Consider the following 17,607-nt stretch of genomic DNA (forward strand, 5'->3'; position numbering starts at 1 on the left):
AGCTACAAGAATATAATTAAAACTATAAATTAAAAAAACTTTTTATTTTTTTTCAGGCAACTAAGGGAGTTCCTAGAACTATTGGGAATGCAGATATATATATATATATATATATATATATGGGGGTGGGTAGCTTATTTGTAAGGCTATGTACTACTAACTCCAAGGATCGGGATTCAAATCCGGCTGTGACAAATAATTATTATCTGTTACCTGTAGCTGTTGAGTTAGCCGTTTGGGGTCAACCCAGCCTCATAAAGTAGTGTTACGGCAGGTGTACACCCAAGGACTATGTGGGGTTCAAACTAAACTTTATTTTGTCTTATTTTATATTCCTTTTTTTGTATAATAATGTAAATTTAGTTAATCAGGTTAAGCTAGGGCATTTAAGTTAAGGTTAAGTCAACCTACAAGTTTTGTTTGTTTGTCTTTTTTTTAATTGATACGAATTTTTTTTTTTTTCATTCTGTGTACATACATTTCTTCTTCTTATTAAACTTTTGTACATATAGTTCTACTGTTCTTTCTTATGCATATACACTGCTTTCAACTTGTTAATTTACTTTTCTTTTTTTTTTGTGTGTGTTGTTCGCTGAATATTATGATAATTCCACTGGTGGGTAGAAATCACCCCTAGGTTTTATGTTATCTACATGTAAAGGTATTCGCCAGTGGTCATAATTTGTTAATTTTTATATAGGGTATATTGTAGTTACATTGTGGGTATATTAAAGTCAATATAATGTGGCGCCTAAGGAGCAACTTAATCTTTATTGTATTGTTTTTTTTCCCCTTTTGCTTTTATATATTTGTTTTCCCTTTAACTCATTCCCTTCTTTGCTGAGCGTGGGCAAGTATAAACGATAAATATATAACTAAAGATAAGTAAAAATTTTCGGTTATAGTAGGTACCCTTAATTGGGTAAAAATCTGGTGATTGAGTGTGATTCTGACCAAATTACCTCCTTGCACAACCATTGATCTAGCTTCCTTACGATATATTTATGTTTGAAGGAAAGTAGAGTTATGCCCACCCCCCTGCGTGGCATATGTTACCAATTTATGTCATGTTTTTATTTTTCTGTATATTAAATGTTACTTTGGTAACATTGATGTCATAACTGCATCTTACTACAAGTTTTTTATTATTTCATAATTAATATATGAAATGACAAAATAAATTTAGAAATTAATGATTTAGATTTATTATTAATTCATTCCACAAATGTTTAAATAAAGGAACAAAGACATTAGTTATTTATATAAGAAATATAGTTTCTTATTTAAACAAAACAAAAAACTTTAAATTTAAGAGATAGAATATAAACATAAATTTAAACATTATGGTAAAAAGAATGGAACAGGATGACTGTTCAGTGATCTGAACATCATTTTTTCCTACGGCTTTAGTACATATTTTAGCTTCAATCTTATTATTTTTTTTTTTTTTTTTATGTAGCTTTCTAGAAATTTTAAGCTTAGTATTAATTTTACATATTATTGCATGCCGTTTCACGAGCTACAAGAATATAATTAAAACTATAAATTAAAAAAACTTTTTATTTTTTTTCAGGCAACTAAGGGAGTTCCTAGAACTATTGGGAATGCAGATGTTTTTGATGATGTTCCTGAGGAAGTGTTCAGTAAGTTGATATTTTACATTAATATGCTTTTTGATATTTGTCATGTTGAGGATTTGCAAAATAATATAGAGAAGTTTCACACTAAAAAAAAAACATATTTTTTTACACATTTTGTTAAAATTACTGATATATGGATTTAGGCATCGAGAAGGAATAGTCTTATTTGGCTTTTTTTATATATATATTCAAAATATGGAATTCTGAGCATTGAGTAGTGAGATTTATAGAAAGTAGTTTGACAGTAAAATGAAATTCTTATATATACCGTAAAATTAACTTTGTTAAAAATCATAGTGTAGTCTAAATCTATTGTAGAAATGTGTTTGTACAAAATTTTCTGATTATGTCTGTTACCATACACTATACAGCAAAAAAAAAAGTTTTGACACTTTTGTTTCGAATCATGTTTTTTTAATTAGTATAGAAACCAGTTCTCTTCTCATGAATATAGACTTCATTGAATCTAATTGTGAGAGCAGTCCTATTAACTAAGTGTCTAAAGATCAATTGTTTTTAATCCTCTTTCCTATTAGGTGCCAGATGAGATCTTTATATGGTATGCATAGAGACTTTATTTATAAAGCCTTCTGCTTATCAATGCATTATGGAAGGTTTGGAGCCAGCTTCAAGGGCCATTATTATAAGTTTCTATTTAAGCGTCCATAAGTTAATAGTTAACGAGCCCCGATGATTAACTTCTCTTCAGCCCATCTGTACTTTGACCATATGTTGCTCCGGAGGGATAATCGTTGGACAACCCATCTGCAAATGACCTTTCTTTTAGGATATAAAAGGGATGACAATCGTACCGAAAATACAATATTTTTATTTTTTATTTTTGAAGATCATTGTAAATCAGTTTTAATACCTTGATTTCAATATCTATAGTCAAAACACGCCCTGTACTTTCATAAAACTGATCCTGTGAAATAAATAGTTTTACCTTTTAAGTTTTTCCTAGAGCTTCTTATGTCTGAAATCTCTCACTAGGCAGATTGATTTAACTTTTCGTATTTATTCTGATATTCCTCTAGGCAGAGGTCTAAGTTTACTGAAATGGGGCTGTTTCCTTTGAAATTTATTACACAAAAATGAACAATTAAAATTTTGTTGTGAAAAAATTATTTGAAAATATATTAAATAGGAAAAAAAATTGTTTTAACTCTACTAGTGGTGTGTCTAAGGTTTACGTCAAAAAGGAGGATAGGAAATTATTAAAATAAAAAAAAATTCTATAAGTTAGGAGAAAATATTGACGAAAAGTGGCCGCAAAGTAATCTCGCTCTTAAAGTGCACCAGCCCTGTCTCTTCCTGCCACAATCCTTGCACTGCCTTAATAGTCAAAGGTTTTAATTTATCCCAAACCACACTGAATAATAATTTGTCATTTGGTACTATATCCCTTGTAAACCAAAGAACAGGGTGGCCACTCTACTTATGGGTTTATTCCTCGAATAATTTTACTACAGATGGTGATATTAATTAGCATGAGTAGGTAATAATTACTTACATTTATTATTGTTATTTTTTTTACAGTATTAGGGATGGTTATCACAGATGTTTTTTTATTGACACCCTGATGTGCTTTGATACAGTAGCTTGAAAATCATATTGTTTCCCTCAATTTCATTTTCTTCTTCTTTATACTATATGGATTATAATAATGGTTAATAACAAATAAAACTGACTTTTTCCTGGAAGATTATTGATTGACCGTGTGTAAAGATGAAAGGAATATGGTCCGGGTGCGGTAAAAAAAAAACTCAAATAGTATATTTCTACTTTTTGACTTTTTCCTACTTCTCTTGAAGAATAAAGCTAATCATTAGGTACAACGGTTTCTACAATTTGAAAGTAAATTTTATTATTTCTTGAAATAGAATAATAAATATTTAATAATGAGAATCAGAAGTGCTAAAAAAAATAGAGCAAGTGAGTTGTATAATAAATAGTCTATGAGAATAAAATATTCTTGTGTTTGCATCCAGATGCATTCATGCAATTTTTTATGCTGGTGCTCACCAGGGCTCTGTTTCATAAATAAATTAATTCTTTATTATCTTACTTAATATATCACTAATAGTTTTCCCTGTTATGAAACCAAAAGTATTAGTGCTTTTGCTTATTAGTTTTTATACTTGGATTTATGAACTGATGCTATGAGACTTCAACATGAAACAGCGTCTTGATGGTATTTTTAGATCTCTGGTGTTAATTATGATGTCCTTCCACTTTCACCTTTTAAATTAAGACATACTAGATTGTGATTTTAAATAAAAAAAAGCAAATGTCGAGTTTTTTTTCTTTGCGCTTGACAATGTTAATTTTTGTATGCTATATTCGTTATTAATGTATGTTTAAATCAGGGATTTTGAAATGATAAGAATTTTAATCTTAGACTAGTATTTATTTTTTCATCTTATTTCCATCTAGATGTTGATCATACTGGAGCGCTATCATTAGTCATGAAATCAAAGATTGTTTGACTTTGGGACTGCCTACTCGGTATTTTTCTTTTTTTAATATATTAAGAAATTTAAATGTTAAATCTATGGATTAACTGGAAATTGATGTTTGTCCTTATTAAACAATTGGCTTCTATGTACTGATAAAGTTCTTAGTGGACATATTTTAAGGTTTCATTGTTTCAACTTAATAAAATACTCGTATAAACTATGGAAATGTCTTGAGTGTGAAAACTGTAATAACAACTCTAACTAGATAATTTCTGTACCCCTATTGGTATTGTAGTCAAGTCATAAATAAAATTTCTTTATAAGAACAAATGGAAAGTTCTAAGTGTGATTTCGATCTTTTTGATATTTTGTTGTTTCTAATTTACAAATTAAAAATATGTTACTTATAATAATATTTAATTACGAAACAATAGCATTTCAAAATAAAATATAAACCTGTCCCGATGCTTGATAACCACAGTATGAATCATTAGTGTCAACAGGTGATGGTGTTGACATATGCTCTGTCGCAGTGTTGAACAAAAAGTAATTACGATTACATTTGAAAGTAATTAATAATTACAATTATGGTGGTTCATGATAGTTTTTATTATCAATAACAATCGTTTGTGGTTGTTTGTTTTAATCAGTAATTTTAAATTAAAGTTTTTTTTATTTAGGATTTTCTGCTTAAGTAATGGGTTTCCTTAACCTAAATTTTGTGTTGCCTCCATCCAGATGACCCTGTCCAAGCTCCATTCCTCTCTTAGGTTGTGTCCCAACAAGGATTCTTTCATTTCATTGTCCTACTTTTTTCTTGGTCTACCTTGTCCTCTTCTACTATCCATTTTCCTCAAGTGTACCACTCTTGAGAATCGTACTTCACACATTCGTTTTAAATTTCCCTATCACTTAACTCCCTACCAGAATGTCAAATTGTTAAAATTTTCCACCAGAATGTCAAATTGTTAAAATTTTCCACCAGAATGAATTAAAGTAAATGTGAATTAAAATTATTTTTTTGCACAACACTGCTTCTTAATAGAATTATTAGATTTTTTTGGCTAACTCCTTGGAGGACCAGTATCAAGTACTTTCGAGAAGATGGATGTGCATGTATGGTGTCGACCTATCACTGGTATTACAAAAACAAAATTTTCTTTGAAATATTTAACTGTGAAATATGTATTTTTTTTTTTTTTTTTTATGTATTAGGATTTAGTTCATATTTTAAAACTTGAACATGAAAAATGGGTAAGTGGTCCTAAACATTGAACTAAAATAAAATTTAGATGCTATTAAAAATTTATAAATGGAATTTCTAATTGTTCTTTATCTTATTATCTGGATAACCGAAGCTTAAATACTCGGAACTGAATCAATATGAAATAAAAAATAAAACTTATTATATTTTAAAATTTCTGTTTGATGACAATATTTTAAAATAAATGCAAGATAATATACTGATTTCAGTATCATAAATTTTTTTTATATTGTTATTAAGAATCTAATTATATGCATTAGTTATATAAATACATTAATGTATAACTCATTATTTAATTAATACATTACAAATATTTTGTTAAAACTAGAAAAAAAATTATTAGCCACAAACCACTAGAGATAATGTTATCATTCATGGCGTCAAAGTGTAGATATGTTGTATTATTTAAGAGATAATTGTGTATGAACATTACATGCTCAAAAATTATTCATCTTTTTTATAACCAAGTTTATTTAGTCTCTATAACTTAAATATTATACTAATGTTTCTGTAAAAAAAAAAAAAATTTAAAATAACTTCATGCACATAATATTTTTATTAGTTCAAGGAACTTGATGAATCTCACCCTTTTTGACCAAGATAAATTTATCAATTTATGCCAGCCTTTCATTCAACAATGATCAAATAAAAGGATTGCATGGGTCATTCTCTCAAAATGGCAAAATTTCTGTCTCTAATATTTTAATTGAAAGATAGTTTATAACACAAAAAAAGAACTCATGGCTTGTTTTTGTTGGGGAGCCAAAGGTTTAAACCCGAGCTTATGTTTGCTAACCACCAACCAAATTACCAACAATTGTTGATCATATAACTTCTATATATATAAAAGGGAATGTTCGAATCTTTGTCCACAATAAAATTTTGAATTTCTGAACCGTGCTGTTTTTTCAAAATGTTTCCTGATGCCTTGGGAAAGTTTAATTAATGATACTGAAATCCCAGATTGATCCAGTAGAAAAAAAAATTCAAAAATTTTATTTTATATCTCTGGTTCTAATTTGCTTAATTAGATTCAGTTTGTACCCTTTGGTGCAGAGTCCTGAACCACTGCCAAGTTTCGTGTAGGTTGGCTGAGTAGTGTTGAAGTTATTTATATTTTTTTGATTTTTCAAAAGAAATCGAAGGCTGATGTAGGTACAAAATTTTGGGTTAAAAAATTTTATTTTCTAATTTTTTCGAAACTTTGTATTTAAGGGTTTCTTGAGGTGCTAAAAACGAATATCAACTTTGTGTCTTGTTTCTCTAAAAAGAAAATCTTTTCCCACAGTTTGTAGGGTTGGTCGGTCTCAATTGTTTTAATATACTACTAATATTGAAGGACACTGAGGGTTATTTTGTAAAAACTATTCATATTTTATGTAGTATATGAAAATATTGTAGATAATCACATTTTCTAAAAGAATAAAAAAAAAAATCAGCTAAATCGGACCAGTATTAACGATTATACAACGAATCACTTCTGTTTTTATATTCAATGCATTTTCTGAATGTTACCATAGTTACCACTATCTTATCACTTCATCTAATGTATAAAAACAATATTTGTTAGTTTATACATTATGCACTGCCATATGATTACGATACAGCAAAGTTAGCTGTTATCATTTATCATTTATGCTAGTTTAGTTGCTGTCTTATCACTCCATCTATATATTAATTGATTTCAAAGTTTCAATAGTGTTCAATTAATGTATATACATTCTGAAATATAGCAATATCGAAGCATTACCAGGTCAGCTAGTTAAAGATATAGTAAATTGATGGGAATAAAACTGTTTTAAAAAAACTTCCAGATATCCCACAGGTTAGATTTGAATTGATCTCGAAAATTCAATGAAGTGCTGTTTAAACAACCATAGCTATCAAGGCTTAAATTAAAATTTTCTAAATGATTTGTCTATAATTATTTACATATTTTTAAAAAAGAAAGAAGGTTGTTAAAATCATAGCATTAATTAAATGATAAAAAATATGTAAATAATTATTGACAAATTGTTTAATTGAAGTTTTGCTAGCTAAAGTTGTTTTAACAGCATTTTATCATACTCGAGATTAATGCAACTACAATGAAGTTTATGTATATATTGTGAAATATTCCAAGTTAAAAAATAACTGTTAAAACTATGAAATGATTAATAGTGCCCAGTAAACATATTAAAAACAAATAAATAAAAATAAGCTCAGAATTTAGCTTAATTATAATTTAGCTCAGAAATAAAAATATTAAATTGAATAAAAAAAAAAGAACTTAAATATACCATAAAAAAATAGCTACAATATAAAAAAAAAATATTGAAAAAAGAAGAAAAGAAAATGGTAAGGAGAAAACTGAGATTTAGGCCCGAAACAAGGACATGCTACAAATCTTCAAATTTAAACACAAAACATGACACCAATCAAAGCAAGATATTTAAATAAACATGAAGTAGTTACATAATTAGTAAAGAGGAGAAAATATTCTTACATATTATATAAATGAGAAAAACAAGTGAAAATTTGTTGAAGATAGATGTTTTACCGAGGCTATACACTAAAATTATAATAAAAGTAATTTACATTTAAATATGTTAAATTACAGTTGCAATCAGCCTCTCTAATAACAATAAATAGTTTAATTACAATTTAAGCTCTATTGACCGCTCCCAGACCATGTTCCTTTTATATATTACACACAGTCGATCAACGATCTTCCAATATGAATAATGTAATTCTATTATTGATGGAATACAGGTCTCTCTTTCTTAAACAATTCATCTAATCATATTATATTTTAAATATAAGAAGATGGTTAGGGTTGCGGTAGTTTATAACTATTTTTTTTTTATATTGTAGCTATTTTTTTATGGTATATTTAAGTTCTTTTTTTTTATTCAATTTAATATTTTTATTTATAAAGTTATTTTACTCAATTTAATTAAATTACAAATAGTACGAACCCTTTTATACCAAAATCTTTTTTTTTTTACTGTATACAGACAGACCTTTGTTGAATCTGAAATATAGGTTTTTTGCTTTTCATCATATGAAGCATTTAGTGGTAAAACATGGTAACTACAAAAAAATGAAAACTTTTTCAATGTTAAATTGTTTGTTAATTACAATATTTTACCTTCAACCAGAGTCAATCGCTTTGTATATTGGAAAATTTCAATATTTTACATTACTTCTCCGTTTTATTTTATAATTTCATTTATTTGTTTAAACATTTTTGTTAGTGGAAAGTTATTATAAGTGTTCAAATTCACATTGATGTTATACTCACTCTAAAATATTACAAACTTGAAATCAGAACAATATTTTTTTGTATTATTAAGTTAAAGATTAATTCTGACTAAATTATAACTGTTTTCAGTGAGAATGTAAATGAATTTTTCAATTTATAAAACTATTTTTTTTTTTTTATTTAATTTAAACAAGACATTTTAATTCAAATTGGAAGTTGCAACTCTATAAAAATTTCCAAGTTGATGTTTTATAATGGTATTTAGATTTGGAATAAATCATATTTTAGATTTTAAAACAGTCCGTATTTGACCATAATGCTGTATCAATAAATAAAAATAAATCAGTATTAGAATTTTTTGGGGGGAAATCCAAATATACTAGTACTAATGTTTTTAATTAAATGTATTTGAATAATTTTACTAAGTAGAATTAAAAACATGCAGAAACAAGACTATGTGTGAAAAATGACATTTTATTTATGTTTAAGAATATGGAGATTATATGTTTTGTTGGTTTTAGTACTAGCCTGTACATGTTGAAGTAAATTAATCATTTTTTGTGAATATAAATTAGAAATATTCAATTTTGTAATGTAAAATATTTCTTATTTTCATTTTGGGAGAAGATAGTTGACCGTATGAAATAGATTGTAGGAAGATAGTCGAGCTGGCTGCCAATAAATGTATCAAAATAGTAAAAGAAAACTATTTATTGTTAACCAACGTTATGTTTATAAACTCTATAAAAAGAAATAATAACAACAATATAAGAAAGTATACATGTAAAAAAAGTTACTAATAAGGTATTAATAAATATAATTAGGTGTGATAGAAGTTATATTATTTATATATTTTAAGTTATAATTATATTTATTAATAACCTATTAGTTACTTTTTTTACATGGATACTTCCTTATATTGTTGTTATTATTTTGTTTTATTTAATTTATAAACATAACAATTATTTTTAAATGTTTTGTTAATTCTAAAATGTTTATATCTTGTTCTTTTTTTTAGCCCTGCAAAGTGGGGCGCAACATTGGTTAACAATAAATAGTTTTCTTGTACTATTTTGATACCTTTATTAACTGCCACCCAGACTATCTTTCTCCAATTTCTTATTTTCAATCATTTTTTAAAAACATATTGGCTGATAACCATAAAATAACTTCCTCATAGTTACTGGTCCATTCTCAGTTAAAAGATGTCTTAAATTCACTTCTTATTTTCTTAAAGATCTTAAAAATAAGAAATAAAGTTGAGAAGTTGGTTCAAAATAATTCTAATTATTATATGATATAGTAGAGGTAAAAAAGTTGTGCTTCTAGAATTTTGTTATTTAATAATTTCACTAAGTAATGAAATTAAGATGTTTTCGGTTTGTTGTAGCTTTAAAGAATTTCAAATTAGATTTGTGTGATCAATATTTCTCTTAATATTTAAGATTTAATGAATGTTACTTGACTTTTTTTTATAAACAAATAAATAAGCATTGTGTGCCTATATAAAGGTGAATTTACACCGAAGAAAGCAGAATTAATTTATTTTTATTGAATGAGCTTAGCTAGGGCTAATAAAAATCAAATAGCTCAGGTATCTGTCAGTTTTATTGCCATCAATATTATGTCTACAATCTGTCCTTCAGAGGGTCAATATATTAACACAATTCAATATTGACTTAATTAATCATTCTTATTTCCTCAGTTATTAATATGACATATTTTCTGATTATCAACTCAGAATTTATTTTCAAAGTCACATCATTACTCTTATAAAGAGAACATGTTATTTTATCTTATCCTTTATAAGTTCTTTTGATTAATTAATGACTAAGAATGTGAAAGAAATTTAGAATATTTTTCGAGGATTGTAATGCTTTTGAATTATTTTTTCAAGAAATTATCGGTTCTTAACGTTTCAGGTGGCAGTTCAAAGATGCTAAGCGAAAGCGGAGGACAAGAGACTCTCATATATTACCCAGCACATTTTTCTTCAACATGAGGAAGAGCACTTGTGCAGAGCCATTGGCTAAAACTGTAAAAAATTCTAAAGACTTATTTTTTTACCGCTGCGTTAATATTAATCACAGGATTTTATTGTCTTATCAATCATAGTATATATCCAAACTAACGCATATAAGTTTATGCCATCACTGTGTTTTGCAAATAAATGATGCCAAACATACGTATACTCTCTTAGATAATATTATTTGCTGTGAGTTTTTGGAGCTGTTATATTCAGTTATAAGTTGTAAATCTTTTTGAACTAGTAGTTGTTATTTTTTGTATATTAGCTATACAGTTAATTTTTCAAAAACAATTTGTTACAAATGTTTTCGAATAAAATATTTTCATTAAATGCTGTTTTTGTTTCTAATTTTTCCTTTTTAATGTTTCCTCAATCATTTTTATATCGGTGAAATACCAATATGTCCTCTGATAATGTATTACCTTCTTACCATATGAATTCATAGAAGTATGTTAATTAGTTGATAAAAGATTTTTTTTGAAATCTCATTTCATTTACACTTTACAGACTTCCCAGGTTCGAAAAATGTGGTTTTATAAAAATTCTTACAGTTGTTGTCTTAGATGTAATCACATTTTAAATTATTCATGTATTGAATTATTCATTTGAACTAAATTGTATATGAAATATTAGAAATAAATTATATATTGAAGAAATTGTTAGAGGAAACACTCTATAGAGAATTAAAAATCTCCAGCAGAGGAAAAAAAATTACTAACATATATTGGATAACATATTTAAATAACAACAAACAAGAAAATCATTGAAATAGAAAAAAATTAACAAGATTTAATGATTTATTTTCTCTGATGATATTACAATATTATTCTTCCGACAAATCTGAACAGAAAAAAAGACCTATGATGATGTTCCTGAATGTTTTTTTTTAATAAAGTGATGAAAGAATTAAAATTATATAATATTTACAATTTTTAATATTGTAACTGCAACAAAGTAGATTACCTTAATTTCAGGCTTAAAAAAGAATGAATGTTAGACTGTTACATGTACAGATGCGGTACCAACTTTTCTGCATCTACTAGCTCAGCGGTAAGAAACATATTTTTTTTTAGCCTTTCTGTTATCTATTAGATCCCAATAAAACTATCTGAAAAGTTGTAATTTATGTATTCAGTTCTGGTGCCAGTGACCTAGGTTAAAATAAATAAAAGTAAAGGTTAAAATATCTAAAAATGGAATATTCTTTGCTTTCTACAAACTGCAGCATTTGATTCAGGACTTACAGTTGCAAATTCAATGATCTAACGTGCTTCATTGAAAATCTGAAATTTCTTTGGAGCCCTATTGTGGCCTGAGGTGTCACTATAGATCCAAATGGATCTGTATATTAATGGTGTAAGAATTCTTAAGTTATGAAAATATTGACTTCTAAAGAGAGGACTAAGTAGTATAATACGCTTAGTGCTATTATAAACCAGAACTTGAAAATAAAGACTGTTGTGCAACATTTATTGAAATTAAGTGTTTTACATTTGTAGGTGTATGATTGTCAGCCATTCTAATTTTTTTTCTAATTATTACTATTTAATTTTTCATGCAGTTCATTAGTTATCTTTATGAGGCTGTGTTAACTTCAACATAAAACAAACACCTTTGGCAGGTATTAAAGTGATAGGGGATTCACTTAAAATTTTAATTGCTGTCCATTTGCTCAATACATTATGTTGAATTACTTCGATACATAAAATACATTCAAGCGTTAGAATTGTACGCAAATATTTTTAAAATTTTGAAAATACTGATAACAGCAGGAAGAAGTATAGAAATCATAGATAACCTTTTTGTATTCCCTAAAACCACAGAAGTGAACAAATAATCTTGGATGCATTACTAAATAAAAGATGCTTGATCAATGATCTTACTTGGAGATGGTGTCATTATCATGTCCAACTGCCTGATTTTTCAACCCAGCCTCTTGACCTCAGCAGGGTTCTTTATCCTAGTTTTGATCCATTCCAGCTTTTACAGAAGTCTTGCTTGATCTGTTAACTTTTTATAAATCAAATAGGCTGGTATTTACTCCCTCTTTCAACTAAGAATAGTTGCTAATCAGATTCTTCCATGGACATTTACAAATCATTTCATTTTGATAAAATATTAAAACTTTAGAAGTGTAACTGAATTCAAGAAAACAATAGCGCTTAGTTATCAGTAGCAAATAATATTTTTAAAACAGCTTTATGTAAAGATTATTCCCATCATTCTAAGATTATTCTACTCCAAAATGTAAATTGATTAAGATACAAGAATTTAGTTAGCTCCAATAAATGTTTAGACTCAAGAATTACAATATAAAAATAATACATTCCCTATCTGTATTAAATACTCCCTATTAAAATAAAGATTGTAAATGTAATTTTAATAAGTCAAGGTCAAATGTTTTTATTTATCATAGGATTTTCAATTAAGCTAGATCTATTTTAAGAATTTTTTTCACTGTTGTGACCATATTTTCTAACAATGTGATTCTACTGCAGTTGTGAATGAAATTGATGATTGATTCGCCATAAAACTGAAAAAATTTACAAAGTTACAATGTTTGTAAATTACAATATTTTATCTTCCACCAGAACTCGCTAATCATAACTTGATAACAACATTATTCTTTTAAGAAAAGTTTCCTAAAAACTCTTTCTAACATTTCCGAAATTAACCCTAAATAATCGGAGATCCCAAAAACTTCGATTCACGATAAATGTTAGCTACGATGTTTTTTGAAGTAGTGCCTAAATTCATTAAGTAGTTTTTACATAGCAAACAAAAGAACAAGAAAAAGTCAATAGACCGGAAATAAATCATTCTAATTAAAGGATTCTTTTGTAGAAAATAAAATGATTCATTTTTAAAATATTATTTATTAATTCATGTACGTAATAATAATTTAAAATAAATTATGATATGATAGTAGAACCTAATTAGATAACGTAGATAATAATTACTGATTAGATAAAACAGTTTTACTCTTAAAATATGCTTAAAGATTTTTAAAAAGTTAGCGAGAATCTTAATATATATCAGCTTAAATTATTTGAATATCATAAATTCATTTAAAAGAACTTTATTCCCTCCTGCGGTTTTTAAAAGAACCGCTTTAACCAGGTGGCAATACCATCTGACAACTAACCAAAATAGATCGTATTATATAGTATAAGCTCAAGTTCCTCTATGTCGAAAGAAATTTATAAATTTTACATTTTTATAATTTAATAAGTATCATTTGTTTTTTCTAATATGAATTATTTTTTGACGCTTTAAAGTGTAATTGGTAGGTCATTGGCTCTAATATTAAGCTGAATAAACCTCTTGCAAAGCAGCCATCTTGAATTTCCCAATCTTAGGTCTATTTGATAGCGGTTTCGTTGTCCGTAATAAGTTAGTGCTTTATATATTAAATTCACACAATAATATGGCGTTAAAAAGAATAAATAAGGTGAGTAGCTCCTCGATGTTTCTGGTCTATGTTTTAATATGATATTGTGTTTAAAGTAAGTTGATTACAACCATTTGTCTGTATGAAGGGCAGCTTTTATTTAATATTTGAAATCAATATTTTTTTTTTTGGCAATAACTTTATTGAAATGTTTTATCGTCTTAACATGTCTTATTTTTTATTACTTTTGAATCGACTGCTACTGTTGTGGTTATTGCAATATGAAACTATCTCTTGAACAGGGTGGTTGAAGATCATATTGGAGGAAGGTTGAAGACTCCCATTTTTAGTCAAAAGAGGAAACAAAAACTATTAATATGTTATTTCTTATCAAATGTTCCTTAATCTAGAAGTTTCTTTTTAAATGTTTTTTAACTTCAATTTATTTGTTTTAAAGCAATTCATAACCTGAACCTCTTAATGATTAGTTTAAACATGGCATGTTTTTAATAAAATCTTATCTCAAGTTTTTTTCTCTTTTATTACTTTAAAATCTGATCATTAGATTCTGTTTATGTCTAGCTAATGTTTAACAACATACTTAAGTAATTTAGTATCCAAGTTACTGATTTAATCAGTATTATATTTTATTTTATTAACATGTTTGCTGCTAACAGCCCTGTCATTTGGTTGTTTGTCCATTAATTTAAGCTTTTAATCCCATTATTTAAGATCACTTTTGGTGTATATTTCCTTAAGTAATATTTCCAAATTTCAGGAATTACAAGATCTTGGAAGGGACCCACCAGCACAATGCTCAGCTGGACCTGTAGGTGACGACTGTAAGTAATTGATTTGTAATTTTTTTAAACACTTCAAAATATCTTTTAATTTTTGATTAATAAGTCTTATTTAATTTCAGTATTCCACTGGCAAGCCACAATAATGGGACCAGTAAGTACTTCTAATCTGCTTTGTTAATTTGGTGGGATTAACGGTATTGGATTATTTTTAATTTTGATTTCTAACCTTAGTTGACAATATATCATGATTTTGGATTAGTCTTAGCAGTTTTAACATTTTGTCACTAGGCTTGTTCAAAACCTGATGGTGTGTTAAGATTAGGTTCATATTACAGTTCATTACAGCAAAACAGTGGTGTGTTATTGAAGTGTGCATTATTTCCATTTCTTTAATGGTATTTGATATTCTTATTAATTGCACAAGCTGTTAATACCTTAGTATTTGAACATTTTAGCTAATTTGAATTTTTTGGATTCTAATTGTTACATATTTAAATTTGTGAGTTTTAATGGTTTGCAGTCTTGTGTATTAGATGATGCGGAAGTTCATTAGTTCGTAATTAATTTTAACAATTTCTTTTATTTTGTTTTTAGCCTGACAGTCCTTATCAAGGTGGAGTTTTCTTTTTAACAATACACTTTCCAACAGATTATCCTTTCAAACCACCGAAGGTATGATATGTTTTTATTTTTAATTTGCTGTGTTATTTAGAGACAAAAAACTTCATTTATTCATATATTTGGGTGTTTAGGTGGCATTTACAACGCGGATTTATCATCCAAACATAAATAGCAATGGTAGTATTTGTTTGGACATTCTCAGATCACAGTGGTCTCCAGCTCTTACAATATCAAAAGGTGTGTTTTCTGATTTTCCTTTTTTTTTTTTTTTAAATAGATTAAAAAAAAGGACTATAATATATTCGTTTAGATGTGAACTTCTAAAATATTATATGATATTTTAATTTTGAATAATTTTTGTTACTGCTCTTTACTTAAGCATTCTCATGTTTTTTCAAGAAATTTAAATTGGTCTTACGTTATACCAATATTATTTTTATTTTTAAAGGTATTCAAGTGAACTACTTTTATTGACAATATTTAATAAATCAATCCATTAATTTTATTTTCATGAAGTTGCTAAATTTCTATTCATTATACTTAAATAGTGTATGTAATCAATCTCTTAAAGAATTCATATTTCTTAAAATACTGCAGTATCATTATTTCAATTAGTGTTATATTTTTTTTTGTAACGTAGATTGATTGCCATTTGTTTAGAAAAACCCTGAGTTCAGGAGGTTTTTAACAACATTCTTTTTACAAGATGCCAGTATATTGAGTGCTTGATTCTACCTTCTTTTCTTTTTATAATTATTAATGTTTTTTATTTCATTTCGCTATGAACTTCTTAGCATTTAAATTTAACTTGGCAGATTTAAGTATAAAGAGTTGTTAATCATCCTTATTATTAAATAATGTTTTTTAACCATAATAGAAACTGAAAGTGTTTCTCCATTTTTACCAATAATAAAAAATTTTGCAAATCAGAATTTGTTTAAATGATGTGTTCAAAATAATTTTGCATGTTAGTATATTGATTATTTGTTGTTTGTTTCAGTCTTATTATCGATTTGTTCGCTTCTTTGTGATCCGAATCCTGATGATCCATTAGTTCCTGAGATAGCAAGGATATACAAAACTGACAGAGAGAAATACAACGAGTTAGCACGGGAATGGACTCGCAAGTACGCCATGTGATGTGTCAAAAGGCGTGTGCGGCCCGTCCCTCGTTACAAACAACTTCAACAAATTACATAAATCATCATACAACAAATCGGCCCCGCTCTTCACATCCTTATACCCTCACCTTGTTAGACATCCAGTTACTGGCACGTAATCAAAAAAATTGGCCTCCTTTTTTTTCTTTTTTTTTATGTATACATGTATATATAACTTCATTGTCAAGTCATTTGTAAGTTGTAGGGTATATATACTTGTATGTTAATATTAAATATCCTCAGTAATTTTTTTATTGGGGTAGCAAGTAATTTATTATATTATGAAATAAACTTGAAAAGAAGACGGTGGTCGTAGTTCAGTTGTTTTCAAAACTTAATAGTTTACAGAATGATATATGAAATAAACCCCAGTGAAAGTTATCTTCGCCATCTATAATTAAGTGAATTCAGAGTTGAAGTCACTCGTGCAAATTAAATATAATTGTTTGGGAGGGATTTGTTTGATGTAAGCTCTTGTACATTTTAATTTTGAATGTTTTTTAAATAAATAAAAAAAAAAACAATTTTTTTTTATATTTAATAGTGCGCATATTTTATTGGACTGGTTAATTTTTAAACAATGGCCCTCACAGTAAGGGGTGGAATACTGGTTTTAAGAGAACAAAATAGTCCTGTTACATACGGCTGTAATCCTCCCCTATTTACATGCTAAGTTATGATTATACAATTGTAATCCCTGGTGGGGGCTCAAAATGCTATTCTTTATTGTTCTGATATATCTAAAAACAAAAAGTAACCCCTTCAAACTGGCTATATATTTTCTAAAATAAAAATATATGAGTATCTTATTTGTAAAAAAGAAAAAAAAAGAAAAATTAAAAATAATAGTGTTAATTTATAATATACCTTATCTATATCAAGGATCTCTTTATCGATTCGCTACCTTTATACTCTATAGCTACTCAGTTTTATTGAATATTTATTTTTTAACATTTTACTGTTTTATTAATTGCATCATCGCTTTTTTAGGCAATT

At 27.2% G+C, this 17,607-nt stretch overlaps 2 protein-coding genes across 4 annotated transcripts in view; both read left to right on the forward strand.

Moving 5' to 3' along the window:
* The window catches only part of Nf-YB (nuclear factor Y-box B), a 14,461-nt gene extending 3,495 nt beyond the window's left edge, over nt 1-10,966 (forward strand). For 2 of the 3 annotated variants that reach the window (XM_014422269.3, XM_014422270.3), the window contains exons 5-6: nt 1,574-1,643; nt 10,530-10,966. In XM_014422269.3, the coding sequence (XP_014277755.1) occupies nt 1,574-1,643; nt 10,530-10,609 (150 nt within the window). In that variant the 3' untranslated portion in view covers nt 10,610-10,966. The remainder of the gene's footprint in view (nt 1-1,573; nt 1,644-10,529) is intronic. The other variant, XM_014422271.3, reaches the window with a different exon arrangement.
* A 2,963-nt stretch (nt 10,967-13,929) lies between these two features.
* Nucleotides 13,930-16,652, forward strand: eff (ubiquitin-conjugating enzyme E2 eff). Its single transcript, XM_014422267.3, has 6 exons — nt 13,930-14,087; nt 14,806-14,869; nt 14,950-14,981; nt 15,425-15,502; nt 15,583-15,688; nt 16,452-16,652. Exons 1-6 carry the CDS (start codon nt 14,064-14,066, stop codon nt 16,589-16,591), a joined length of 444 nt encoding a protein of 147 aa, XP_014277753.1. The 5' UTR covers nt 13,930-14,063; the 3' UTR covers nt 16,592-16,652.
* Nucleotides 16,653-17,607: the final 955 nt, after the last annotated feature.

This window comes from Halyomorpha halys, unplaced genomic scaffold, assembly GCF_000696795.3.
Source record: "Halyomorpha halys isolate HHAL.00 unplaced genomic scaffold, Hhal_1.1 Scaffold363.1, whole genome shotgun sequence".
In the NCBI taxonomy this organism is placed as follows: Eukaryota; Metazoa; Arthropoda; class Insecta; order Hemiptera; family Pentatomidae; genus Halyomorpha; species Halyomorpha halys.

Bases quoted from the DNA above. Each gene is read 5' to 3' on its own strand.
- eff (XM_014422267.3), top strand. From the start codon at position 14,064: ATGGCGTTAAAAAGAATAAATAAG. The intron at 14,982-15,424 runs GTAAGTACTTCT...TTTTGTTTTTAG, and splicing joins AAGCCACAATAATGGGACCA to CCTGACAGTCCTTATCAAGG. The intron at 15,689-16,451 runs GTGTGTTTTCTG...TGTTTGTTTCAG, and splicing joins AGCTCTTACAATATCAAAAG to TCTTATTATCGATTTGTTCG.